Source organism: Hemicordylus capensis, chromosome 5, assembly GCF_027244095.1.
Source record: "Hemicordylus capensis ecotype Gifberg chromosome 5, rHemCap1.1.pri, whole genome shotgun sequence".
NCBI classification, from domain to species: Eukaryota; Metazoa; Chordata; class Lepidosauria; order Squamata; family Cordylidae; genus Hemicordylus; species Hemicordylus capensis.
Window position 1 is genome coordinate 197,345,838 of NC_069661.1, and position 26,854 is coordinate 197,372,691.

General features: G+C 42.8%; 2 protein-coding genes across 5 annotated transcripts in view; one reads left to right on the forward strand and one right to left on the reverse strand.

Moving 5' to 3' along the window:
• METTL25 (methyltransferase like 25) overlaps nucleotides 1-26,854 on the forward strand; it is a 128,664-nt gene that overhangs the window by 20,866 nt on the left and 80,944 nt on the right. For 3 of the 4 annotated variants that reach the window (XR_008308173.1, XM_053253872.1, XM_053253873.1), the window contains exons 1-2: nucleotides 17,280-17,571; nucleotides 24,314-24,478. Coding sequence is in view for 3 of the 4 variants with exons in the window: in XM_053253872.1 (XP_053109847.1) it covers nucleotides 17,280-17,571; nucleotides 24,314-24,478 (457 nt within the window). In the remaining variant the exon portion in view is untranslated. Of the gene's footprint in view, nucleotides 1-17,279; nucleotides 17,572-24,313; nucleotides 24,479-26,854 lie in introns of those variants that run through there. The other variant, XM_053253874.1, reaches the window with a different exon arrangement.
• On the reverse strand, nucleotides 4,173-17,098 carry CCDC59 (coiled-coil domain containing 59). The gene is made up of 5 exons (XM_053253875.1): nucleotides 16,984-17,098; nucleotides 16,439-16,689; nucleotides 11,458-11,680; nucleotides 8,889-8,988; nucleotides 4,173-5,581 (listed from the first exon to the last, which is right to left on the reverse strand). Exons 2-5 carry the CDS (start codon nucleotides 16,572-16,574, stop codon nucleotides 5,420-5,422), a joined length of 621 nt encoding a protein of 206 aa, XP_053109850.1. The 5' UTR covers nucleotides 16,575-16,689; nucleotides 16,984-17,098; the 3' UTR covers nucleotides 4,173-5,419.

Consider the following 26,854-nt stretch of genomic DNA (forward strand, 5'->3'; position numbering starts at 1 on the left):
CACCCACACATAGACCTTGTAACACATAAGCCTTGTTTCTGCATGGCCACTGTATGCTTAGGAGTATACTGGAACCACGTGGGCAGTGCTAAGAGCACTTGCATAGCCTTTTAATTGCCCTACTGGAGGGAAGACAACAATCTCGTGGCAAGATTCATGCCAATAGTCTTGAACTTGTGCTTCTGATGTTCCCGTGCATACCATAGTTGCATTGGATTGCCCCATAAGGAAAGCGTTCCCACTCCACTGCTGGTGCACATGATGAACGAGTTGCATTGGCCTAGAGGCAATGGTAATTCCCTTCCTTTATTCTGCCAAAGACAACCACAGGGCTCTGTGGTCGCCAGGAGTCGACACCAACTCGACGGCACAATTTACTTTACCTCCCTCTCATGCTTGTATGTCCTGGCAACATTGGTGTGAAGTCATGCTCTGAAATATGCTGATACATTATCAGTGTGCCCGAATCTAAACACCTTCCTTTGCTTGTGCAACACGTCTCAAGTTGTGTCTCTACAACTGCTTCCTACCTCGCCACTCCAGCTTGGTGATGCAGTGCCAAACCAGATATTTTCCTGGGGAAATGCAGATACATTTTTGTTTTTCAGGACACCTCCATTGCTTTATTTTTCAGATTTCTGAACTTACCTCCCATTCTTATTTGGAGATTAAAAACAGCTAATAGGAATAATGGAATACCTATATAAAACCAGTTCTAAACCTATATCATACAATTATACTTAGAACAGCAGCTAGGAACTAAAATACCATGGCTGGAACACTGAGCAGAGCATTTCCAATTAATAAGTGTCAAGGTTCAAATAATCCCCAGCCACAATATATTGTAGCTGGGGGTGATGGGAGTTGTAGTTCTGCAACACCCAGAGCACTACAGGTTGGGAACCCCTGTTCTAGTCCAAGCAAACTTAATCCAAAACATACTAAAAATGGAACTTCAAGTACCTGAAATACTGCTCAAAAACTTATCGATGTAGAATGTAGAACCACCTTTTCAATCAGGGAGCCATTAGAAAAATTCACACACTATTCAGCAAGCACTGAGGTGAACTCAGTGCCAGAATACCCAATAAGCTCAAATCGTTAATGGGGGAAATTAATTGGAAAATAGACTTTGACATAGAGACTGTGCTGGGTAATAAATCTGACCCAAAAGCTGGATAGAAGTGTTTGAAGCTTGGGGGTGGGGGTGGGGAATCAATGGACCAAGTGCTGCTGGAAAAGCAAGGACAGAAGCCAATTGTATGAATGGATTTTCTCATATACATACATGCACAGAATATAAATATTAGTTATCTTTGTTAGTACAATGTTAGAGTTCAAAGAATGAATCAAGAATTTATCCAGGAGTATAAGATGAAAGAAAACTTAAAATGCCTTCCCATTCCTCTACCAACCAGTCTGAGACGAAACAAAATATTAAAAGCAATTATAATCAAGCTTATATTGTCCTATATCCTAAAATACTCTCTGAGAGTCTAATGGGCATGTATTGAACACAGTGGCCCGGTTCACATGTCACACAGAGCTGAGACTTAATCCTGGTTGCCCTGGGTTGACCGGGCCTCTGGCGGAACTCCCAGGTGTCCTTTGCGGCGCGCGCGCAAAGCCTCAGTAGCGTCTGGGACTTTGCAGAGAGAGGAGCTCTGCTCGCGAGCTCCTCTCTTTTTTTAAAACAACATCTGGTGAGGACTCGGGCGGGCGGCTGGGAGGGAGGGCGGGCGATGGCAGCAGTAGTAGCTTTGGCCCTAATCTGCTCGTGGGGGGGGGCGGCGGGGGCGGCTGGTTTCCAGCGCCCCAATTACTCGGTAAAATACGGGCGCTGGAGGGAGCAAAGAGGCGGGAGTGGTAAGTAAGCCCTCCCCGCCCTTAAAGAAAGACCCCCCACCCGGACCCGGACCGGCCAGGTCCAAACTGGTCTGGACAGTTTGGAGGCCTTTAGAATGGCCTCCGGACTGGTTCGGACACACCCCTGAATCTCACCCGCACACTGCCCAGGATCTTGTCCACATCCTCAGGCTGCACCAACTGAAAAAAATCCAACACAATAGGACCAGATGGTACCAAAGGCACGTCTGCCGGAACTGCCAAAAGTCTGGAGTTCAAATCAGCACGGATGCGAGCAACTTTATCCACAGTGACACGCAAACTGATCACAGCAGGCTGTGGATGGTTCCTCCCCCATATGCAATCTATCATGGACATGGGAGTCCTGGCCCACCGATATTCTCCCCTCTACCCTTTCTAGCAGGACAAAATGATGGTACACAAATGAAGCATATGCTGATACATGACCAGTCTACATGATAGTAACATCTGAACTGACTGTGCCCTTTCAAATATTAATCCCATCACACCTTGAGGCTGTTCTCATACCCAGCCCGGGTTAGGCTGTGTGTAAGAAGCGCCAGGATTCACGCAGATTCCTGCGGCAAACACACCAAAGCCCACCAGTTAGCAGAGGTTAAGCACTTGCACCCTTAACTGTGACTAACTGCTGGTGTCAGCACTGGCTGCCTATAGCTGCTGCTGAGACATTGTGGGGGTCCTGGCTGGTGCAGAGTGTGTGTGTGTGCACGCACGCACAAATCAATTTGAGTTTAAAACGGGCCATTTTGAGTGTTTCAGGATTAAAAAAAAAAAAATCCTTAAAATAAAGGGCCCATTCTGAGCTCAAAATACAACATGTAAACTGCCCTGAGCCTTTTTGGAAGGGTGGTATAGAAATCAAATCAAATAAATAAACAGCTCAGTTTCAACTCAAAACATTTTGAGCATCATTTTGAGGCCCATTTTCCCAGGGAGAGCTGGTCTACCATTTGGGGTCAGTGGACTAGCCCTCCATTCCAGACTTAACACATCAGCATGCCTCAAAGGTCTGGTCTACCCACCAACCCCAATTGTAGACCAGCTCTCCCAGAAAAAACATTCATTGATTTGATTTATAAGATGGATCCCTGTCCCCAAAGGGCTCACAATCTAAAAAGAAACATAAGACAGACACCAGCAACAGTCACTGGAGGTACTGTGCTGGGGGTGGATAGGGCCAGTTACTCTCCCCCGCTAAATAAAGAGAATCACCACGTTAAAAGGTGCCTCTTTGCCAAGTTAGCAGGGGTAAAACAGGCCTCAAAATGGCACTCGAAACTCTTGAAACGTTTTGAGTGTTTCAAGGTTGATTTGTTGAAACAGCTGACTTCGGCCACTGTTTCGACGAATCAATTCTAGGATCTTGTGATTGTTTTGAACTAAAAAAATAGCAAGATCTGTTTCGTGCATATCCCTAATTTTTACCACACCAAGCCAAGCATAACTGACACATAAGCTATACCATGGCTAATATCTGAAGAAAAGCACAATGGGTTGAGTAGTTACTATCTTGTAGGCTGGTAGTGTGTCAGTATATGCTTCATTTGTATGAGAACACAACACGTTCTTTGGACTGACTCTACTCATATACTTATCTGCTTTTATTCCTCTATTGATGCAACTATTTCTCATTATCTTAAGATCAATAATCTTTTGTATCCAAACAAATCATTTGTGTCAACTAGTCTTTTTTGCTGGGTTAGTGCTTGACAGCACTGTAGCTATTCATTATTGTAATAAAACATCAGTGATCTCTGTCCATTACTCTTACAGCCAGCAATTCTGAGTTGATATTTATACTCAGTGGCTAGCATCCTAACAAAGTGCACCTTGGGATGCAATGGGAGCCTGCACCCAACCCCGCCCCCCCATCCAAACTGACACCCCCCCAGCTCTGGCCATGTTCTAGAAGTGCTCAGTAAGAGAAGCAATACATTGCCAAGGGTCAGTGATGGGTTTCGTTTCTTGCAGAGGTCTTCCGGAGTGCAGGCCGTGCTCCAAAGTCTAAGGGCCTGACATAACAGCATGCATGCTGGGGAACAGGGGTAGTCACACAAAGTCTCCCAACACATCCCCCCACTCCATCAAAGCCCACCTGCTTCATTAGTCAGGATGTCAGCCTGTCTCCTAGAGGGGTTTTTGCACACTGCTATGACTACATGCAAAGCTAAATGCCATTAGTTGTTGATTAGCAAAGTAACAGTTGGATGAAGAAATGACAATGAAGAAGTAACAAGAGTTTGACAATGCTTAAAAAAAGAGAGAAATATTTTGGAATGAGACAGTTTGCTTGCAACAAGTTTTATTCTGCTAGCAAAAAATATTTTCACTATAACTTAGAATACTTTTAACAAGAGCTGATACGCCAAATCAAAATGGGGTCTAGCTTAATATCCTTCATCCACTTTGTTAGCTTGATCTTGGCCCTCCAAGTTCAAATGACAGAATGCTATGTGCACAAAATATATCTCCAAATTTATTATGCCAGGATCCCAAAAGCCTCCTGCTCTATCTTACCCACTACAGATAGAGTAGGCCGCCCCCCCCCGCCAAAAAAACCCCCATTGCTTGAGTAGGCCAGGGAACCTCTGAAGCAGCGTTTAATGCAGTGCATGAAGCTGCAACTAGAAGAAAATTAAAGCACTGTGAGCGTGGATTGCTTTAGACTCCAACCAAGGTATTCCAAACTAGCAAACAAGATAAATGCCACTGTTTTATTTTTTGAGTTATGCCTAAGATTCCTGTAACCTTGCTCCAAAATTCAGGTGCCATGTAAAAATGGGTTTCTGTATCATTGGAATAGATGCACAAACCAGGCAGATGCTGTGCTTCCATGCATGCGCATGTGGCAGAGATGGAGGTGGGGGAACAATCCAGCAGTTTGGTAACACTTGTAAAGTTACAGGCAGATGGCATTCTGAAGCCATAACTATCTGAGGGCTATTAATACATAGCCAGAGCACACACACTTCAGCTTCTGTTGTTTTCTGGAGCAGCTTTTGACAATTCCCACATGAGAGTGAAATGCACTCACTCGCATTTTCCAAATTGTCCAAGAACCAGGTCTGACCGTGTACTTTTTTTTTTTTTTAGTTTACCACAGAAGTTTGCTAGATATAGTATTGTAATTTTAATAAATGAGAGTTTGACAGGCAAAATGATGGACCTGCTACGAATTGTTCAGAAGAAACACTCTGCAATGACGTTACCATATAAATATATACCAGAATTCAGAATCAGTTTTTGTGATCCTCACATGGTTCACAAGAAGATTTTCTTCATTAAAAATATGGAAGTGAAATGAAAATAAAGTCACAATGCCAGTCAGGGTATTTATCATCTATTTTGGCCAGAAATAGCAAGGAACACAATAGGAATGCTTCAGGACAGGCCACCTCCTTTTTCTGTGCAGAATTTAGATCAAAAATAAGGAACAATAAATCTTTTGTTCCTAGAAAATATAATACATATTAAAAAAATTCATCCTTGGTCATTAAACTTTTGTTCACACTTTTTTAAAAAAGACAGAAGTCTATGGATTGTGCTGTATTTTCTGAAGGAGATACTCCATTTGTAAATTGAGATTTGGCTGTCCTTTTCTAGTTCTTTTGCTTAGTATTTTATAAGCTTCCATTTTCTTCTGTTTGTAGAGCTTCTGAGCTTGTTCTCTTTCTTCTCTCTTTTTTCTAGCTGCCTGAAATACAAATATCGAGTAATTAAGAAGAATCCACTCCTCATAGTGTGTCTGATAAAAATAATTCAGGCTGCAAATTGCTTTACAAGCATGCATACTAGAAATCAAATATGGTACCTGAAAAATATCTCAACAATACAAAGCCCTAATATTTATTTTGTATAAGTGTGTATCTCTGTTGAGGAAGTGTTGATCTACTTTCAGTACTTTTTAAATGCTACTAGTTCAGTGAATAAGTTACAGTGCTAGTTAGATTTCACTAGCTGGTAAAAAAACTATTATTCTCAACATCACCAGGCTGCAGCAGAGAAAGAGATGAAACAGCAGGAACCTCTTCATTAGCTCCACTGGTACAACTGCCATTGGACTCTTCCATCCTGCAGTAACCCCATCCCACCTAGTCATTATATCCTCTCTAATAAAACGCTTGGTGTCCGTCCGTGGACGGACACCAAGCGTGCGTTCGTGCCTGGACTGTTCTGGGCATGCGCGCAGCACATGCCCAGAACAGGGAAGGGAGGCACGAACGGCAGGACCCGGCGGCCATGTTGGGGCCGGGAGAAGGAGAAGTGGCCGCCGCCCACGCCTATATGTTCCCCAGCTGCCAAAAAGCCAGGAAAAATGGGATCATATGCACATGAGGTGGTTTTATACTGTCAAACCATTAGTCTATCTAGTCTTTAATTGTGTACTTTGACTGATGACACTCCAGAACATACATATAACTCTCCTTCCATTCACAGAAGGTGTTCCCAACAATGGCACCCTGCTGTGCCCAAAGTCTGGATGCCATCCAATGATATTTATTATTACTACTACAAATATTTATATACTGATTTTCAACACAAAAAATTTCACAAAATGATTTACACAGAAAAGGTAGTAAGATAGCTCCCTGTCCCAAACTAAAAAGCAACATAAGAAGTTATCGTAAGAATTAATTTGCCTACTTTCCTTTCACTATAATCTTAATTGATAATTACCTTCTTCACAAGTTAACCCAATTCAGCCTCAAATGTTCATGCATCCACTGTCTTGAATTGGGGTGGATGACATAATCACAAACTACGCCATTGAGGTGTCCCTAAAACTGTACCCAATTTGGTTCAAAATTGGTCCTAGTTAATAGGGACATGGACAGACAGGTTATCCCTAGGTTATCACATATGCCACAATACCAAAAGAGAATCCAATGATATAATACTAATGTTAAAATATAATAAAACTATATACCATACATATAAAAACTATCCTGATTCAATTGGATAGGATTCCTCAAAATCAATATAGGATATCAATGAAATAGAACTTAGCTCATAAAAATTAAGGTGAGGTTCCAAAGAAGTATCCACTGTGTATCCAGTTGAGAAAATTAAATCCAAGAATGTCTCCAATAACTCATCTTTGAAATAGCATGCTGTCAACTTGTGGGAGAAATGTAGATGAATATCACCATGCAATTGCAGTGCCAAATTCAACTGGAAGATGGAGTGTCCAATCAATCTTATGACTTTTGCCAGACATGTTTCAACTGTGTGCAGTCTGAAGGGAGAAGCATCTGCTAGCTCTATCCCTATGAATGGACAGAAGTCTATAAGTGGAAGTGAGAAGCTTCTGAATAATTGCCACTGTGGAAGACTGCACAAAGTTGAAACTCGCCTGGCAGAAGTCACAAGATTGATCAGACACTCCATCTTCCAACTGAATACAGTGTTCCCTCTAATTTTCTTCATCTGTGCACAGAATTAGCTTTGTTCTGGGCGGCAGTATCAATGCTGTGTGTGCATGTGTACATTTGGAATGGAGCTTTCCTGATTCAGCCTGACTGGGATCTAAAATGAACTGAGTAGATATTTTTTAAAAACCTGTGTGCACAGGCATGTACACACGCTTTAGAGGGGACACTGTTTCAGAAATGAATTATTGGATTTAACTTTCTCAACTGGATCCACAGTGGATACTTTTATGAGACCTCGCCTTACCTTTTATGGATTCTCTTTTGGTATTGTGGTATATTGCTGATTCCAAATAAGGTTTGTGTATTTTTGCTTGTTCTCATAAGCTTAACTCTCCTTAAGGAAAGTAGGCTAACAAAGTATAATACCAGCCACGGGGCAATGTTCTGCACGAAGATAAAAAAGCTTAGAGGGAATGAATTTTTGTTCTGGGTGGAAGTATCAAGGCAGTGTGTGCACGTGTGCATTTAGAGTGGTATCTTCCTGATTCAATCTGAGTGGGATCTAAAATTAACTGAGCAACCATTTAAAACTTGTGAATGCACGTACATGTGCACGCCTTAGAGGGAACACTGCACAGGGGGTGAGCAACAGGCGCTATCCAACCCCAGCAAAGCATCCCCCCACTGGTTGTTGCTGGTGTCTACCTTATGTTTATATTGTGAGCCCTTTAGGGATAGAGAGCCATCTTAATTTATTATGTATGTTTCTATGTAAACCACTTTGAGAACTTCTGTGGAAAAGTGGCATATAAATGAACATCGCCACAGTAGTATTAACAACAATCACTGGAAAAACTTTGTGCTGGGGTTGGATAGGGACAGTTGCCAAATAGAAGATCACCACGTTAAAAAGATGCTTCTCAGAAGTACTACTACTTTAGTTCCAAGTAAACATGCATAGGATCAGTCAATCACTCTCCCTAGCCCTCTAAAGTATCAGGAATGGTAGCCCTTAGTATCCGTTTGTATCCCAAAAACTTATATGAGAGTGGGGAAAATGCTGCTCCTGAATGTAGTAAGAGCAATTTTGACCTCTCCCTCCTTCCCTCTACTGCCCCCCCCCCCCCCAAGTCTGCTTCTGAGGGTTGAGGGACCCTATGGAACAGGATGGCATGTGAGAGCTGCGGTAGGAATGTAGGAAGCTGCCAGATACTGAGTCAGACCATTGCTCTATCTAGCTCAGTATTGCCTTCACAGACTGGCAGCAGCTTCTCCAAGGCTGCAGGCAGGAATCTCTCTCAGTCCTATCTTGAGGAAGCTAGGGAGGGAACTTGGAACTTTCTGCTCTTCCCAGAGCGGCTCCATCCCTAAGGGAAATATCTTACGGTGCTCACACTTCTAGTCTCCCATTCATATGCAACCAGGGTGGACCCTGCTTAGCTAAGGGGACAAGTCATGCTTGCTACCACAAGATCAGCTCTCCTCAGTAAGACAAGAGGGATCAGCAAAAGAGGAAAATCTTCCTTGCCCCTTGTGTAAGTAAGTTTTCCATTCACAATACAAGCACATTAGAATAGAACCCAATATGTTCAAACCTTAAACAGATGATTCAACTTAAAATTTACTCACCTCTTTTTTCTTCTCTCGCTCAGCCTTTATTTTCTCGTATTCTTCTTTTGCTTTTTGGTTGGAAGTTTTTGTTTTAACTTTCCTCTGAATCACATTGGCCCTAAATTAATAAATGATTAAAAATATTATTTGAATTAGTACAAGTTGCACTATTTGTTCAGTCAAGTTGACAATTCTGATTAAATGATTCAAATATAAAATTGTGATTATATGATTCAAATACAAAATTGTCTTAACACCACTTATATATTTTCTTTTTGAGTTACTGAAGGTTGCATCTTGAACAAAAATGACAAAAATATCTCTCAAAATCCAAAAAATAGCTTTTGCTTAGCTGGATAAGTACAGTTCCATGGACATGGGAATAATTCATTATATATTTTGAAACCCCATCCCACCCCATTTCTTTTTCATTACTTCAGCTGAAAGGTAATGAATAAATGTATAAATAACAGAAAGTAAGTTCCAGTGATGTTAATGGGATGTATCCTAACTTTTTGCAGAATGCAATTTCATAACCAGAAGCTCCTTATGTTTCTGCAAAGAACCTTTCAACTCACAGAAGGAGCTCCCAATGACAGAACTCTGCTCTGCAAAAGGTTGGGACTCCCGTCAATGTAACTTACTTCTGAGCAAGCATACTTTGAAACAGACTGTTAAACAAGAAGCTCTCCACCCCCCGCAATCTTCTATTCTATAAAACATCTTGCTCATACATAGGGAATACTTTCATAATCTGTTGAAAGGTAAGATAAGTGCTGTTTGCTGGATTGATCAAGGTTTATAAATTGTTGGAAGTAATATTTGAAAGTAGAGCTCAACTTCGGGCACACACACCATTCACAATAAGCCAAAATACTATCCACTAAAATATAGGTAGAACTAAAATGTCAGGCTTTAAAAAGGTAGCAGGACTATGTTCACAAAGAGAGGAAATAAACTAGGATTTATTAACAAAGTAAAATACATTTCACAAAGGGTGTTTCATTTTTGTAATGTTTTCATTATGTATTCTTGCTTTAAATTATTTGTATATCGCCAAGGAGGTGGCTATTTGAAGAAATACAGAAATGTAATGATAATTAAAAAAGAAATATCAACTTGATTGCATACCAAGCAATACTACAGAAACATAGGAAATTGCCTAACACCAAGTCAAACCATTGGTCCATCTAGTATTGTCTACACCAGGCATCCCCAAACTGCGGCCCTCCAGATGTTGCTGAACTACAACTTCCAGCATACCCAGCCACAAAAAATTGTGTCTAGGGATGCTGGGAGTTGTAGTTCAGCAACATCTGGAGGGCCGCAGTTTGGGGATGCCTGGTCTACACAGACTGGCAGCAGCTTCTCCAGGGTTGCAGGCGGGAGTCTCTCAACGGAGTGAACTTGTAACCTCAGATGCTCTTCCCAGAGTGGCCCCATCCCCTAAAGGAAATATCTTACAGTGCTCACACATGTAGACTCCCATTCAAATGCAAACCAGGATGGAACCCAATTAGCAAAGGGGACAATTCATGCTTGCTATCACAAGACCAGCTCTCCTCCCTACCAGTGTTCCCTCTAACAGGGATTCCCAGATGTTGTTGACTACAATTCCCAAAATCCCCAGCCAAAGGCTATTGTAGATGGAGCTGCTGGGACCTGCAGTGAACAACATCTGGGAATCCCTGTTAGAGGGAACACTGCTCTGTACTATGATTTCCCTTAAATGCTTGCTTATACCTTCATTAGAGATTATTATTATTATTAGATTGACTCTAAATTGCTTGATTACAGCTAATACAACAGCCACTGAAGTTGGGGAATGCAGTCTTAAGCACAGTTAAAATTAGAAGTAATACTGTATGCACTAGCCAGGAATTCAGACTAAGTTCGTCATGATTAAGTCCCATTGAAATTAATGGGTCAGGACTAACTTGTCTCAAGTACTATCTCATTAAGTTAGTCAGTACTAACGTCATTTATTTCAATGGTGCTTAGTTATTACTGTTACTCTGGGCTCTGCCCACCAAATTGTGTGAAACTTAGTTCTGAATAATCGAGGATTGCACTGCAAAGTTTGATCAAGGTACTTACACTGAACAAACACCCACTAAACAAACAGACATTCATAAGACTGTATTTGCTGCTACTGCTTTAGGCTGCCTTATCCCTGCTAACTAGGCAAAGAAGCACCTTTTTAACGTGGTGATTCTCTTTATTTAGCAGGAGAGTAACTGGCCCTATCCGCTCCCAGCACAGTACCTCTAGTGACTGTTGCTGGTGTCTCTTACATTTCTTTTTAAATTGTGAGCCCTTTGGGGACAGGGTTCCATCTTTTTTATTTATTATTTCTCTATGTAAACCGCTTTGCTAACCTTTGTTGAAAAGCAGTATATAAATATTTGTTTTTGTTGTTGTTATCCACCAAACTAAGCTTGAAAAACCAAGGATTCAATTTAATGAATAGAAGAATTCTGAAGGAACCTACAGTGCTGTGAAAACACCTGCCTGAAGAATAAATGAAAACAGACTCACATTTATAAGGCAACGATAGTAAAATAGCAGTTTTCAGAAAGTTTCTTACTTTGGTGCTGCAATATCATTTTCTTCCAGTATAGGACGGTAATTTTTAGGCTTCCGTTGTTTCTTAAGCATTTCCTCTTCAGCTAAGTAAAGATGCTTCAAGTGTTCCGGATAATTTTCTGTGTACCCAACATTGTTCTGAGCGCTGGCATATCTTTCTTTCTTTAGTAATTTCTTGTAATCACGTTGGATCTTTTGCTTTCTCCAAAAGGCAAACCCTTGTCCTGAAAGCATTAGAAAGTGTAAGTTAAATTAAAGTTACATCTGCCTTTTAACATAAAGTCACCTTCTCCTGAATGTTTTTCTCCAAACATACTTTGAAATAATTCAACTGCCTTATTTGCAGCTCATAAGAGATCATTTTAGCTCATACTAAAGCAACTAGATGACTGAACCAAATAAGAATTCTTAAACTCATCAGATTTTCTAGAAATGCAAACATTTTACTGTTGTTAAATAATGGCAACAATAAAGAGTCAATTTGTCCAAAAGTAACAGTGGTAGGAGGAAGCTACTGTGGTATAGCTATACATCAATTATATGGTCTTGGGCGGGCAAGCCATCACCTAGCTGCAATTGACAGATGTGATACAAGGACAGCACTATAAAGTCTTTACATGCTGGATGCCCTAGGAATCTCAGCAATATATATTGTTTGAAGTTATTCCAAGAGAAAAAGGAAAAAAAGCTGGGAAAGGCAGCAAACTTTGCATCCAGCTTTCTTGCTAAAATGGGGATTTAAAATATACATTAAATCTTATACATGTTACTCTATACAACCTAGTTTATAACAAACTCACCACACAGTTTTTGGTGAGCCATTGTGTCTATCAATGGCCATTAGTTACAGTGAGGGAAATAAGTATTTGATCCGCTGCTGATTTTGTCCGTTTGCCCTCTGACACAGAAATGACCAGGCTATAATTGGAATGGTAGGTTTATTGTAGCTGTGAGAGACAGAATAACAACCAACAAACCCTCAAAAGCCCAGTGCCCAAAAGTCAGCGATGGATTTGCATTGTAGTGAGGGAAATAAGTATTCGATCCCCTATCAACCAGCAAGATTTCAGGCTCCCAGGTGTCTTTTCACTATATGCAGGTAACGAGCTGAGATGAGGAACACCCTCTGTAAGGGAGTGCTCCTAATCCCAGCTTGTTACAGTACCTGTATAAAAGACACCCGTCCATAGAAGCAAGCAATCACCCAGCTTCCAAACTCACCACCATGCCCAAGACCAAAGAGCTGTCGAAGGATGTCAGGGACAAGGTTGTAGACCTGCACAAGGCTGGACTGGGCTACAAGACTATCGCCAAGCAGCTTGGTGAGAAGGTGACTACAGTTGGCATGATAACTTGCAAATTGAAGAAACACAAAACAACTGTCAATCTCCCTCGGTCTGGGGCTCCATGCAAGATCTCACCTCGTGGAGTTGCAATGATCAGGAGAACGGTGACAAAACAGCCCAGAACTACACGGGGGGAACTTGTCAATGATCTCAGGGCAGCTGGAACCATAGTCACCAAGAAAACAATTGGTAACACACTACACCGTGAAGGACTGAAATCTTGCAGTGCCCGCAAGGTCCCCCTGCTCAAGGCAGCACATGTACAGGCCCATCTGCAGTTTGCCAATGCATATCTGAATGATCCAGAGGAGAACTGGGTGAAAGTGTTGTGGTCAGATGAGACCAAAATCGAGCTCTTTGGCATCAACTCAACTCGCCATGTGTGGAGGAGGAGGAATGCTGCCTATGAGCCCAAGAACACCATCCCCACCGTCAAACATGGAGGTGGACACATTATGCTTTGGGGGTGTTTTTCTGCTAAGGGGAGAGGACAGCTTCACCGCATCGAAGGGATGATGGACGGGACCATGTACCGTCAGATCTTGGGTGAGCACCTCCTTCCCTCAGCCAGGGCATTGAGAATGGGTCGTGGATGGGTATTCCAGCATGACAATGACCCAAAACACACAGCCAAGGCAACAAAGGAGTGGCTCAAGAAGAAGCACATGAAGGTCCTGGAGTGGCCCAGCCATATCCCATAGAAAATATGTGGAGGGAGCTGAAGGTTCGGGTTGCCAAACATCAGCCTCGAAACCTTTCTGACTTGGTGAGGATCTGCAAAGAGGAGTGGGACAACATCCCTCCTGGGTTGTGTGCAAACCTGGTGGCCAACTACAAGAAACGTCTGACCTCTGTGATTGCCAACAAGGGTTTTGCCACCAAGTACTAAGACATCTTTTGTGAAGGGATTGAATACTTATTTCCCTCACTACAATGCAAATCCATCGCTGACTTTTGGGCACTGGGCTTTTGAGGGTTTGTTTGTTGTTGTTCTGTCTCTCACAGCTACAATAAACCTACCATTCCAATTATAGCCTGGTCATTTCTGTGTCAGAGGGCAAACGGACAAAATCAGCAGGGGATCAAATACTTATTTCCCTCACTGTATCTATACAGGGCCTGTAGCGTTGATGACATTTTGCATCATCAACCTTCCAGAGCCTTGTACCTGTCATAATTCCTTAAAAGTACAAATGCAACTTGTTAAATATTGTTTCTTATTAGCTGGAATTGATGTCTGCTATCAGGCAGGATATAAATATAATAAATAAGAATAAAATAAATGTACGGAACCTCCAGATCAGTGTGCGCTCTAATTTTGTTCATTTGTGTGCAGAATGAATTTTGTTCTGGGAGGCATTATCAAGGCAATGTGTGCGCATATATATTCAGAGTGGGACCGTCCTGATTCCATCAGAGCGGGATCTAAAATTAACTGAGCAGACATCAAGAAACTTGTGTGCGCACGCATTAGAGGGAACATTGCTCCCAATTGAGAGGCAGTACTGCTCTTAATGTCTCTTGCAGGGGAGCAATGGCAGGAGAAAGCTACTTATTTGTTTAATTATATACCACCCACTATTGATATACTGTCTAGGCGGTTTCCCCCTGCTAACTGAGCCAAGAGAAACGTTTTAAAAGTGATTTTAAAGAGAGCAACTGGCCCTATCCAACCCCAGCACAGCATCTTTCCAGTGGCTGTTGCTGGTGTCTATCTTATATTCCTAAAAAAAAAAAAAAGAAAAGATTGTGAGCCCTTAGGGGACAGGAATCTATCTTTATTTATTGCTCTATGTAAACTGCTTTGGGAACTTTTGTTGAAAAGCGGTATATAAATATCTGTAGTAGTAGTTTACAATAACAAAAAACTAACACATTTGAAGCATAAATAAAATCAACAGTTAAATCAATCAATAAAATTCAGCTAAAACCTTCAACTAAAAAGCTTGGCTGAAGAGATGTATCTTCAGTGGTTTCCTGAAAGCCATCAGGAATGGAGCAGCGCTAATCACAAACTCCCCCCACCCAACACCTTCTTCCTTCCTTTCCCTTGAGACAGACTGGTGCTTTTGCATTTGCTAATTTTCACCAAATGTCTTGCTGGCTACTTCTCCCAATACTCCAATGAGCAGTCATGCTCCTGCTGGTCAACCTGTAGGTCTGAGTAGGCTTTATTGTTTGTTGGGGTGGAATGCACAGAGGAGAGAAAGACAGGAGGAAATATTTCTCTCACCCCACCAGGAAAGGATTTGGTGCTACAGTTGTCAAACTGTCTCCCCAGAACTGCTTTTTTGCACACTCCCTCCTTATCACACTACAAATGGCTAAGCTTGTGGGAAGGGTGATGGTACTCAGATTCATAGAACTCTGCAATGACAAGAAAGGGAGAAGGAGGACCTGGGAGGCAACCCTGCTTAAAAATCACAAGACTTGATGTTTGAAACTTTAAAATGCAGCTTCCGGCAACAGCAGGAGGCTGTTGGTCTGGGTGATGGTGTGTACACATGCAGGTCAGACCTGAGGGGCTAGGCACATCCCTGGTGAGGGCAGGGCGACCAAGAAAAAAGGCACACTGAAATGATGGTAAAGCACACTTTGCTGAGTTGCTATTGATCCGTCCTCACCAGCAACAAAGTTTGAGTGATGGTTTTCATAGGCAAAAGGATAGGGGCTGCAAGGCAGGGGGAAAGGCTTTGTGGCATTTTCATTCACCTGGCCTCATTCTGCACTCACTGTGGACGAGCAAGAGAGCGCATTTCTTGAGCCCTGGTTATTGGTTTATATGTCCTGCTTCTGGGTTCCCAAAGGACCCCAGAGGAGAGCAGGTCTTGTGGTAGCAAGCATGACTTGTCCCCTTAGCTAAGCAGGGTCCACCCTGGTTGCACATGAATGGGAGACTATAAGTGTGAACACTGTAAGATATTCCCCTCAGGGGATGGAGCCGCTCTGGGAAGAGCAGAAGGTTTCAAGTTCCCTCCCTGGCTTCTCCAAGTTAGGGCTGAGAGCTGCCTCCAACTTCAGAGAAGCCGCTGCCAGTCTGTGAAGACAATACTGAGCTAGATAGACCAATGGTCTGACTCAGTATATGACAGCTTCCTATGGAAAAAAGGAAAAGTGGTTGACCGCTGTGAGAAAGAGGATGCTGGCCTGGACTAGGATTGCCAACATTTTATTGCCAGAATGATGGATACAAGTTTGTGGGGGCCGGCAGGTGTATGCTGTGGTAATTAAGAGCCTGAGTATCATTGACATACTTATAATAGAATTATATGTTATTGAATAAATGAGGGACAAAAATGTTGTCCCTATAGGGACCAAGATTTCATCCCTGAATGAGGGACATCCTGAGAAACGAGGGACAATTAGCTACCCTAGCCTGGGCAGACTTGCAGGGCTCTTCCTCCTACATCATTCCCAGCATCCTATGTTTATAATAAGATGGATTATGACCCGCCTAAATAAAAACGAGGCTGCAACTCCAACCAGGCTCACCACTTTGAGTTCTGTCGCTATTATTTCCGAGTAAACACGAATAGGATCTGGTAAAAGAATCGAGAGAAATATATGCCCCGCTAACCCGTGGTGGCGCCGAAAACAGCTGCAGCGACTCCGTGCCCTCCCCGCTAAAGCTCTTACCCTCGCGGATGCTCCCCCTGACCAGACGCGGGTCCCGTCTCCAGCGCTGTTTCCGATTCGGTCGACTCTGCGGCCCTGCAGTGCCCACACCTTCCTTCGAGTCCGGGCCGCCCCTCGTCCTCCTAACTGGCGCCATCAATCCACACAGCTCAGTTTAGCTTTGTCGCGTGTCGTCTACGTCATCGGACAAGCGCCAAACGTTCAGGCACCCAACGGGAGAACGGCATCCATCGGTCCTTGATTCACTACGCCTGCAGAAAGAGCACGCATGCATGAAGGAGAGTGGGGAAAAGAGTGAATATATACGCTCCAACTCTTGCCTTCACAGAAATGGGGTCCTAACAAGGTGACAGGTTATCTAAATCGAGCACCGAGTAATTATCTCATTCGCTCTCCTACAAAGATAGAGACTAGAAAGAGCCTGGTTGTACATTAGAAGCCAACGAATTAGTTTACTTATTTTAGCATAAGTTACTGAAATAAACGCAACAGGAAAATACGGCGGGTTATCTTTTCAGTAAAAACTGAAACGAGCTTCTACATACGATGCCTTACAGACGTCCTACACGTAATTAAGAGCTGGTTTTACGTGCAATATGACCCAGGTTTGAAAGAGCAGGAATTCCTGCCTTTGCTATTGGAGAGATGCCCACGCTGATGCCCACTGAAATCCTGGATTTCGTAGCTGATTTTTATGGACAGCTCTCACTTCCGCCTCAGATCGCTTCGCTGATACACACCCGGAAGTGACCTTTTCAGACTAAATGATGCTTTTCTCCGGTCCTTTCCTAGCTCTGCGCTCCTGCTGTGATTGGGGCGCGGAGCACTTTTCCTGTTCGCGATGTCGCGCAGTGTCCACGAGCTTCGGGAGGCTGTTTCCAGCACCAGCCTCCACCCGCTCCCCCCAGAGACGCCAGCGGAGACGGTTGCCGCAAGAGTAAGAGCGGTGGCTGGGTTTCTGCAGCGTGTGCTGCCGCTGTGCCAGACCCACACGGTGGAGTTCTACACGCGGGGTCTGTGGGAGAAGATGGTGGCGCTTTCCCCGGAGATGGTACTGGAAACGCTGAGCGGGGAGCGGCTTCAGCACTTGCTGGACGAGCCTCTTCTACAGCGCCCGCTGGAGGAGCCCGCCGGTAAGAGTCCTGCGTGGGGGTGGGCGGTGCTTGTTTCCGGCAAAGCGTCATGACTTGCAGGCTGTTGCCGGGATTGCTACATCAGGAAACACAAAAACGTGTGTTTGGCACCTTGTAGCTGTTGTTAGACTACAACTCCCATCATCCCCAGCCACAAGCCGGGAATGATGGGAGTTGTAGTTCAACAACAGCTGGAGAGCCCAGACTGTCCACTGGGGTGTAGCAAGGTTGGAGTGGGCCCGGAGACAAGATTTTAAAATGTCCCCCCACCACTGAAGCTCAGCTCATGAAGTAAAGAAATCTTAAATGAGGCTGAATAGTGGTAACAAAAAGCATAGTAAAAAGGTTTTGTAAATTGTGGACGATGCAAGTCATTTATTATTATTATTTATTATTATTAATTCAATTTCTATACCACCCTTCCAAAAATGGCTCAGGGTGGTTTACACAGAGAAATAATAAATAAATAAGATGGCTCCCTGTCCCCAAAGGGCTCGCATTCTAAAACGAAACATAAGATAGACACCAGCAACAGTCACTGGAAGTACTGTGCTGGGAGTGGATAGGGCCAGTTACTCTCCCCCTGCTAAATAAAGAGAATCACCACGGTAAAAGGTGCCTCTTTGCCCAGTTAGCAGTGGTTTAATGGTACTAGAGAAAGACATGCTGTTCTGGTAGCTCCTGGTCTTAACACTCACATCAGTTTTGGAGCATGAATATAACTGAAGGAAACCTGGGTGGGTGCGCACCTGGGGGATAGAGTCATGTGACTTGCCTCTGGGGGACCCCCCAAGGCAGTGGGCCCCCAGACAACTGTCTCCCCTTGCCCTATTATAGTTACGCCCCTGCTGCCCATCGGTTATAAACTAGGGATGTGCACAGAACGATTCAGCCAAGGACGAGTAAAGCCAGGTCCTTAACTGCACCTCGAGTGCCTTGTCGCTTTTTCTGCTGTGGCAGTGTGCTGCTTGGAAGTCCACACACAGCTGCTGTGCTGACCCAGAAGTCTCATTTTGCATGTAGTATGCAAATGACTACCGGGCGGTACCCTGCCACCAGAGGTGCACCTTGGTAATTTTGGAGCCTGGACCTAAAGACCTTTGGAGGCTGCCCCCACCCCTCCCTGCAAATCTAAGCATCATCATATTCTGGGGAATATACCAGCAACCTCTTGCTTGCTAATATTCTGGGGATTCTAACCAGCAACCTCTTGCTTGCTAGGCAAGTCATTTCCCCACTGAGCCAGGTACAGGAGCTTTATTAAAATATTCCCAAACTAGGTCTCTTTTAATGGCCTGCTTGCCATGATAGGTGTTTCCCTTCTACAATGAAGGATACACTCTAAAAACGTTTCCTCAGGACTGCATGAATATGTTCTCTTTTGGTTTCACTTTCTATTCCCCTCTCCTCTCCATCCTGTGCATTTATATCCAGACTCCTCCTCGTTTAGATTTACTCCATCCCCCTCAAATCTTCTGTTCATTCATTGGCCTTCATTGTCTTTGCACTTGGGGTGGTTGAGGGAGGAAGGAAGCAAGCAACTTCATGGAGGAGAGGTCTTTCAATGGTTACTAGTCGGAGGGCTATAGGCCACCTCCAGCCTCAAAGGCAGGATGCCTTGATTACCAGTTGCAGGGGAGTATCAGCAGGGGAGAGGGCACGCCCTCAACTCCTGCCTGTGGCTTCCAGCGGCATCTGGTGGGCCACTGTGTGAAACAGGATGCTGGACTAGATGGGCCTTGGGCCAGATCCAGCAGGGCTATGCAGGCATCCCCAAACTGCGGCCCTCCAGATGTTGCTGAACTACAACTCCCAGCATCCCTAGGCACAATTTTTTGTGGCTGGGTATGCTGGAAGTTGTAGTTCAGCAACATCTGGAGGGCTGCAGTTTGGGGATGCCTGTTCTAAGGGCTTGACTCTGTGTGTGTGCTGTGTGTACACCACCTGCAGAATAGGACTGACCAGGACTGTTATCTCTCATCCCCATATACTGCTGTTAACATGTTCATAGAATATAATTATGATTAGTATTCATGATGATATCTTTGACTAGGTTTATAAATTGGTTTTTAAAAAATTCATCTATTTTTATCAACTCTGCTTATAAATATATGCACAGGTTTATGGTGGTGTAAGCTTTCGTGGACTACCTCATCAGATGTATGCAATGGTGTGCATGCACACAGATGAGTGCAGAGAGGGGGGAAGTAAACAGGGGGGCCAAATACCATGGAATGCAAGATGCATTCTGTGATATTTCTATGCTGAGTTTGCATGCATACACAATACACAGTGTATGCTTTTCAGAGCAGTAGTAATTAGCATGAGTGCTTTTCAGTGCTTTTCAGAGCAGTAGTAATTAGCATTAGCACCCTTTCCAGCTCTTCAGCACCTGCAGTGGCAGAGGAACCTGTGGTTTTGATTTGGATCCAAATGAATAAAATTGAATATTGATGTTGTTCAGGACATACTTTTGGATCCAAAGGTAATGACTGTTCCTACTGCAGTTTCCCTAAATACATACATTGACCCAGTTCAGATATAATGTGGAGGTCCTGGTTTTGTGGAAGATTCCTAGGCCTTGTCTTATGCTTCACAGGGTTGTTGTGAGGAGAAACTTAAGTATGTAGGACACCGCTCTGGGCTCCTTGTAGGAAGAGCGGGATATAAATGTAATAATAATAATAATGCTTGTGAGAGGTTTTGACTTTTGTTTGGCATTGATGGCTAAAATAACCAGTAAATACAATTACAGCATTGGTTTCTAGTTGCCTGTGCACAATCTGAAACAATGGATTCTGATCTGATCTGATCTGACCTGGCAATGGCCGCATTCAAATGTAAAGCGGAACCACGGGTCCAGTGGACCCGTGGTTCTGTGCCCCCTCCATCTGCTCTCCCGTCTGAATTCAGACATAACTGAGAGTGTCCTCTCTGCAGTCAGCAAGACTACCCAGAGGAGGGGGAGCTGGTTGTGTGAGCTTCCTTCTTGACTGAAGGACAGCCTGCACAGCCAATCACACCAGAGTTGAGGGAAGAGCGTCCTCCCTCAGTTGTGGTTCCTGGGAATACAACCTGTAGAATGCAGCGTTTGGAATGCAGCATTTAGACATACCACAGGCTGCATCCAATCTAAGGTTGCAGCGATGAAACTCACTACAACCCAAAGGTTCAGCTTCGAGTTCCAAATCTGAAAGCCTTGGTTTCATCACCACATCTACCTCTGATTGCCCACATTCGCACGTAACTCTCACAGAACCTCTGGCCCCTTCAACTGCGGTTCCATATTACATGCGAATGCTGCTAGTGAAATTGTTAAGAGGGGCCATGTTTGTCCCTCCTAACTGCTGTGTTGTCTGTTGGGTTGGGGGCAGTTTGAGAGCCAACATGTCTGTCGGACCTCTTGCCCTCCTCTGCCCTGTTCTCTCCTCCGCCTCCTCCCCGCTCCTTAACCTCAGGCCAAGTGGGGATAGGAGACAGGCTGCACAATGTACTCTCTGTTGGAATCTCTCAACTTGTTTAAAAGGCACTTTGCCGCCTTCAAAATTCCCTTTAAATTGACCTCAGGGGTGTGTGTGCTCTAGGATTTGTAGTTTTTCTGAGGCTGCAGGCATGGCTGATTAAGAGCTCCCTTCAGAGTGAAGAGGATGTCACATCACCTGTCTGCTTCCCCCACCTGGTCCCAGATAAAGAAGTGGAAGGAGGAGAAAGCAGGGAGCCTCCTGATAGTCAAAATTGTCAGAAGGCCCCCTTGCGGTCATAGAAGAATTCAATGTTTGTCTGACATGTTTGTTGGACTGGATCTGCCCTGAGGAGAAGGCAGGGCAGATCCAGTCCAACAAACATGTCAGACAACCATTGAATTCTTCTATGACTGCAAGGGGGCCTTCTGACAATTTTAACTGTCAAGAGGCTCCCTGCTGTCATGACAGAACGCCTGACAGAAGGAGCATTGGTTTGACATCTGTCTGATTGGCAGAACAGCAACCTTGATTTCTTTTAAGCAGCATCTTGTTCCTTTTCCTTTTCACAAGGAAAATACATCTTCTTTCTATGCTTAATAGTTTGTTGTTGGGCATATTTTAGATACAGTAATCCCAAAACCTTCCAAAATCCAAAAGTCTGTGGAACTACACGCTTCAGTTTAAGATGTTTCACCTTTTCACTCTTGCTCTAAAAGGAATGGAAATTGCAGGTTAAGGTGCCCTACTTAACTTCCATGCCATATAAGCTGTCAAGACTTTGTACAGTCTGGTATGTGATGATGGCTTTAGAAATGAGGTTTCATGCACTCACACTTTGCCATGGTCTTTCAGTTGGACATTGGGCTGGGGAGGGATGCATCAAGGCAGACATTTGACAGGTGCAGCTTCCCTAATCAATTCCTAGAGATGCTCCAGAGGAATTTCTGCCTGATGCATCTCTGATCATGGCAAAGGAGGGAAAGGAATGGTTGTTTAACTATACAAGTGTCAGAGTGCTCATAGGTTGTGCCGTCGGGTCCGTGTTGACTCCTCGCTACCACAGAGCCATGTGGTTTTCTTGGAAGAATACGGGGGGGAGGGGTTACCATTGCCTTCTCCCGCATAGTATGAGATGATGCCTTTCAGCACCTCTTATATCGCTGCTGCCCAATATAGGAGTTTCCCATAGTCTGGGAAACACACCAGCAGGAATTCAAACCAACAGCCTCCTACTCTCTAGGTAGATTGCTACTGTCCTTATCAGGCACTTATGTTCAGAAACAGAAATTGCCAAGACTTGCCCCTCCCAACTTTGGCTTCAGAATATTCAGTGGGCAGACTCAGTTAGGCTCTTAGATAACTTCCCCTTAGTTATTTTCCCTGTTGTCACAGGAATTTTGAACAATAATTACTCAAAAATTACCAGATCGATGTTTTACTGTGCCAGTATAATTTCTGTTTTATTCTTGTAGGTAATTGTAACTGTTATAACTATTAATTGTCAACTTTAAATTGAAAATGTAGCTTAACTATAGGTGTAAGCTAAAATTGAATCTAGCTAGATCTTTTAAGAAGCAAAACCAAATATATACATATTCTTTTTCATTGTATTAAAACATTTTATATGTTAACTTCATTCTTCCCATACATTTAAGGTTATATAATAGCTAGTTGCATATTTGCCTTAGTAGATATGTAAGTTCTAGCAACCTCAAGCTGTGACTCTGTCTCCACTTATCAGAACTCACAGCATGATGTGTCAGAGGTGATGAAATCTGTCTGAGGATATCCAGTTTCTCTTGATTTGCACCAAGCTTTGAAGTAAAGGGACTCTGTCTTTCTCTCCCTCCCTCTCCCTCTCTGTTAAAGCAAAGATTTTTAAACTTAATTTCTCTTAGGCTGCCTGTATTTGCTTGTATACCAGGTATGTGGCATCAAATAAGTGATTTATTATTTTCCATTTCTGATTGAGCAAATATATTAAATTATGTTTAACAAAATACAGGCTGGTAATCTTTAAAAAGGATTGTTTTTGTGGTCTTGTTTATTACTTCCCCTCCCCCCATATCTTGTTTCGGTACGTAAGTCTCACCCTGCTTCACACTGAACCCATAATAACTTACTTTTTAATTAAATGAAAATAACATATTAAATTATATACACACATCACTTCCATCTAGAAAAGCAGTTTACATAGCAAAAGGAACAAGAAAATAGTTCACTATCAAAAGGATAGCATTTTATTTTAAAAAATCCGATTTAAATCAAAAAATCCGATTTGATTTTTTAAAAAATCTCTTTTTAAAAAACCATTGATTTTTATCCACCCTGGAGAAAACTAAGAGTTTCACACATCTTTGTGTCTCAGGTGGAGAAGGGCTTGTGACTCTTGAGAGAGTGTTCTTCAGACTGATAAATTTCTGGCTCCTTTTTGTTCAAGACCTCCTCCTGCTCACCACAGAGTTGCAGTTAACCCTTAACTGTCCGAGCTTACAAAGATGCAGTTCCATGGACTAACCTGGGAGAGTTTTTTGGTGTTTTATTGGCTCCCTTAGTTTTTTCTTCAAATTTTTTGAATCTGACAAAATGTCAGATTAGCAGAGTTTGTCAGATTAGCAGAGTTTAAGTTCTAGGGAAGTAACTTGGTAAAAGAGACGAACGTTTGGGTGGTATAGAAGTTTAATTAATTAATAGATAGATAGATAGATAGAAGTTAGTCTAACAGTTTGTAATGTCATTTTTTCAATTTTGCCAAGCCTTTTGCAACATTTTAGAGATAAATATGCTGGTAAACCCAAATGCTCATTCTACGTGGCGTTTGTGGATTTTAGATCTGCCTTTGATTCTATTTCCAGGTTTAAACTTTGGAAGAAATTGAAAAGTTCTGCTATTTTCATTTATTGATTATCATTCTTTTGATCTGAGTATTTCATTACTAACATCTATATATTTAATTCTCTTGGGACCATGCATGCCCAGGATTTGACGGCGGAACTCTCGCAACATGCTGGGAGAGTTCGGGACTGAGGGATTGGAAACGTCGGTTGGGGGTTGGAGGAGCCCGCCCGGAGGAGGAGGCCGAAGGGGTGTCGCTTCGGCGGCTGGGGGTGGCTAGCGAGGGGCAGCGAGAGGAGAAGAGGCTTGGAGAAGATGAGAGGAGCCCGGCTGGGCGAGTGGTGGTGGTGTGCTAGCGAGGGGTGGCGAGAGGAGAAGAGGCGGCAGGTTCAGCTAGTTATTATTCTTTTGTTACTAACTGTTTTCTTCTTTTTTCCACACAGATAGCTGTGACTTTTCCAACATTTTCTGTGCAAATTCTGAGAGGTTGATCAACGTGCGAGCTTTTGCTTTAGCTGCTAAATACTACTCCATGCCAAACCTTGGAGTGTGTATCTCATTAGAACAGATGCTTGAAGCACTGAACAGGAAACAGCAGCCAAAGTTTGGTAAGTTATAGTATAATTTCCATTACTGTTCAAACGAGGTACTAAAGTTCTTCAGTTCTTTTTTTATTTACTGTTTCTCTTCTTTATGCAATCCAGAAATGTCTAATCCAAAACTTGCATGTAATGCCTATTTGTTTAAAGTAAAAGTAAAGTGCCATCAAGTCGGTGTCGACTCCTGGCGACCACAGATCCATATGGTTGTCTTTGGTAGAATTCAGGAGGGGTTTACTATTGCTGTGTCCCACGCAGTATGAGATGCTGCCTTTCAGCATCTTCCTATATCGTTTCTGCCCGATATAGTTTATACTCATTGTATTCATTGAGGCTTACTCCCTAGACAGTGGAGTCCCACTGTGCTTCTTGAAAATATATCCCTGAGGATTGCACAACCCTCAGAAGCATAGTTTCTGGAGGCACATTGGGCTTCAAAGGGCAGGGGAGATTGGTGAAAATCTCTCCCTTACACACACACACCCCTCCTGTGCCCGGTCAGCATGACTTTGGACATCAGCTAGTGTGTTTAGCATTGCAACTTTAATCACCTAGAGGAGGGCTGCACAACTTTGGCCCTCCAGCTGTTGTTGGACTACAGTGACCATCATCCCAGACTATTGGCCCCTGTGGCTGGTGATGGTGGAAGTTGTAGTCCAACAAAACTAAAGGGCTGAAATTGTGCAGTCCTAATCTAGAGTTACATATCTAAGTTGGGAACATAGGATGCTGTCTTATTCAGACCATTAGTCAGACCATTGGTCCATCTAGCTCAGTATTGTTTACACAGACTGGCAGCAGCTTCTCCAAGGTTACAAGCAGGAGTCTCTCTCAGACCTATCTGGAGGTGCCAGGGAGGGAACTTGGAACCCTTTGCATGCAAGCATCCAGATGCTCTTCCCAGAGCGGCCCCATACCCTAAGGGGAATATCTTACAGTGCTCACATATGTAGTCTCCCAATCAAATGTAAATCAGAGTGTCCCCTGCTTAGCAATTCATGCTTGCTACCAGAAGACCAGCTTTCCTCTCTAAGTTGTTTCTACTTCAGTGCCATTGCTTGCACTTTTTACCTTTTTGCATCAAGTTAAATATATTAGCCATACTTTTGGCAATGTGTATTTTATATGCCCAGTGGAACTTGTCATTTTTTTTTTCTTTGAAGAGCAGACTTCCCTCTGAATTCCACATGTCAAATTGCTTTTGACAGTTGTTAAGTTTCAAAATGGTTTTCTGTACAGTGTATGGGATGCTGCTGTTCAAAAAACGAAAACAATCAAAAGTCCTACTGAGTCATGGTTCAAGATTTTGGCCATAGTAATGTTATATTTAATGCTTGTTACATCTAGATTCCCCATTCTCAGCTTTGTAGTCATTTTTGAGGTGGCTCTTGGCATTTGGACCAGTTTACCTTGTCACTGCCTTCTATCTTTCTACTGTAGTCTGCTAAAATGTACAAATTGGAGACAGTAAATAATCATTATAAATGAGACACATAATTGTATTATCTAAAACTATAAAAACAAATTTTCACCATGTCAAACATTTCTTGTATTTTTAACAACATGACATGAAAGCCTATTAACTAGAATGGAATTGCTTGGCAGTCACCTGTGAGGCCAAATACCAAACTTTAAGTTGTAATATGGTATTTTCATATGGTTACTGAGACCTTTAAATGTTGAGTGTTTTCCAGACATTCCTAGATTCATTTCTGCACTCCAGAAAAGGAGCACATCTGCTAACTGTTGAGAAATGTTCTTGAGCAAATTGCATTTTTAAAAAAAGAACTTGCACACAGAGAATGTTATAACATTCAAACACATTGTGCTGAAAAAAAAATTTCATGTGTTTTTCATGATTTTCCTTATCATAAGAAGAACAATATGCTTGAGTAGTTACTTTGAAGAATTATGCTGCTTGCTTTAGAAATAAGCCAAAATAACTTGGAAACATGTTATCTGCTTCTAAAGTTACTTTTACTAAGTTTCTTTCCTCCTCCTAAAAAATTAAGCTGCAGCTGTTTCTTTATCCCCAAGGAGCACTGGTCTCATGAAACATTAGGGTGTTTTAGTATTTGTGGGGCTTCTGCATCTAAATCATTTTTGAAACTGCCTCCTTCAATTATAAAAGCTTTTAATTTAAATGATTTTGAGGTTTTTGATGAAAAGTTTTCTTTGCAGGGTAGATATTCATGTTCATATCTGGGCATCATATTTGGTGTTACAGGTTCACCTTACTGAGGGCCATAGCATTATTGGCCACTTTCAGATCAAGATCTCAAAACACTTTTAGACTTCATGAAATCAGCGGGGCTAGTAATGAGTTAGCTCATATGGACTTATTATGTAACATCTGATAAGTAGCTTTGCCCTAAAAATTTGAAT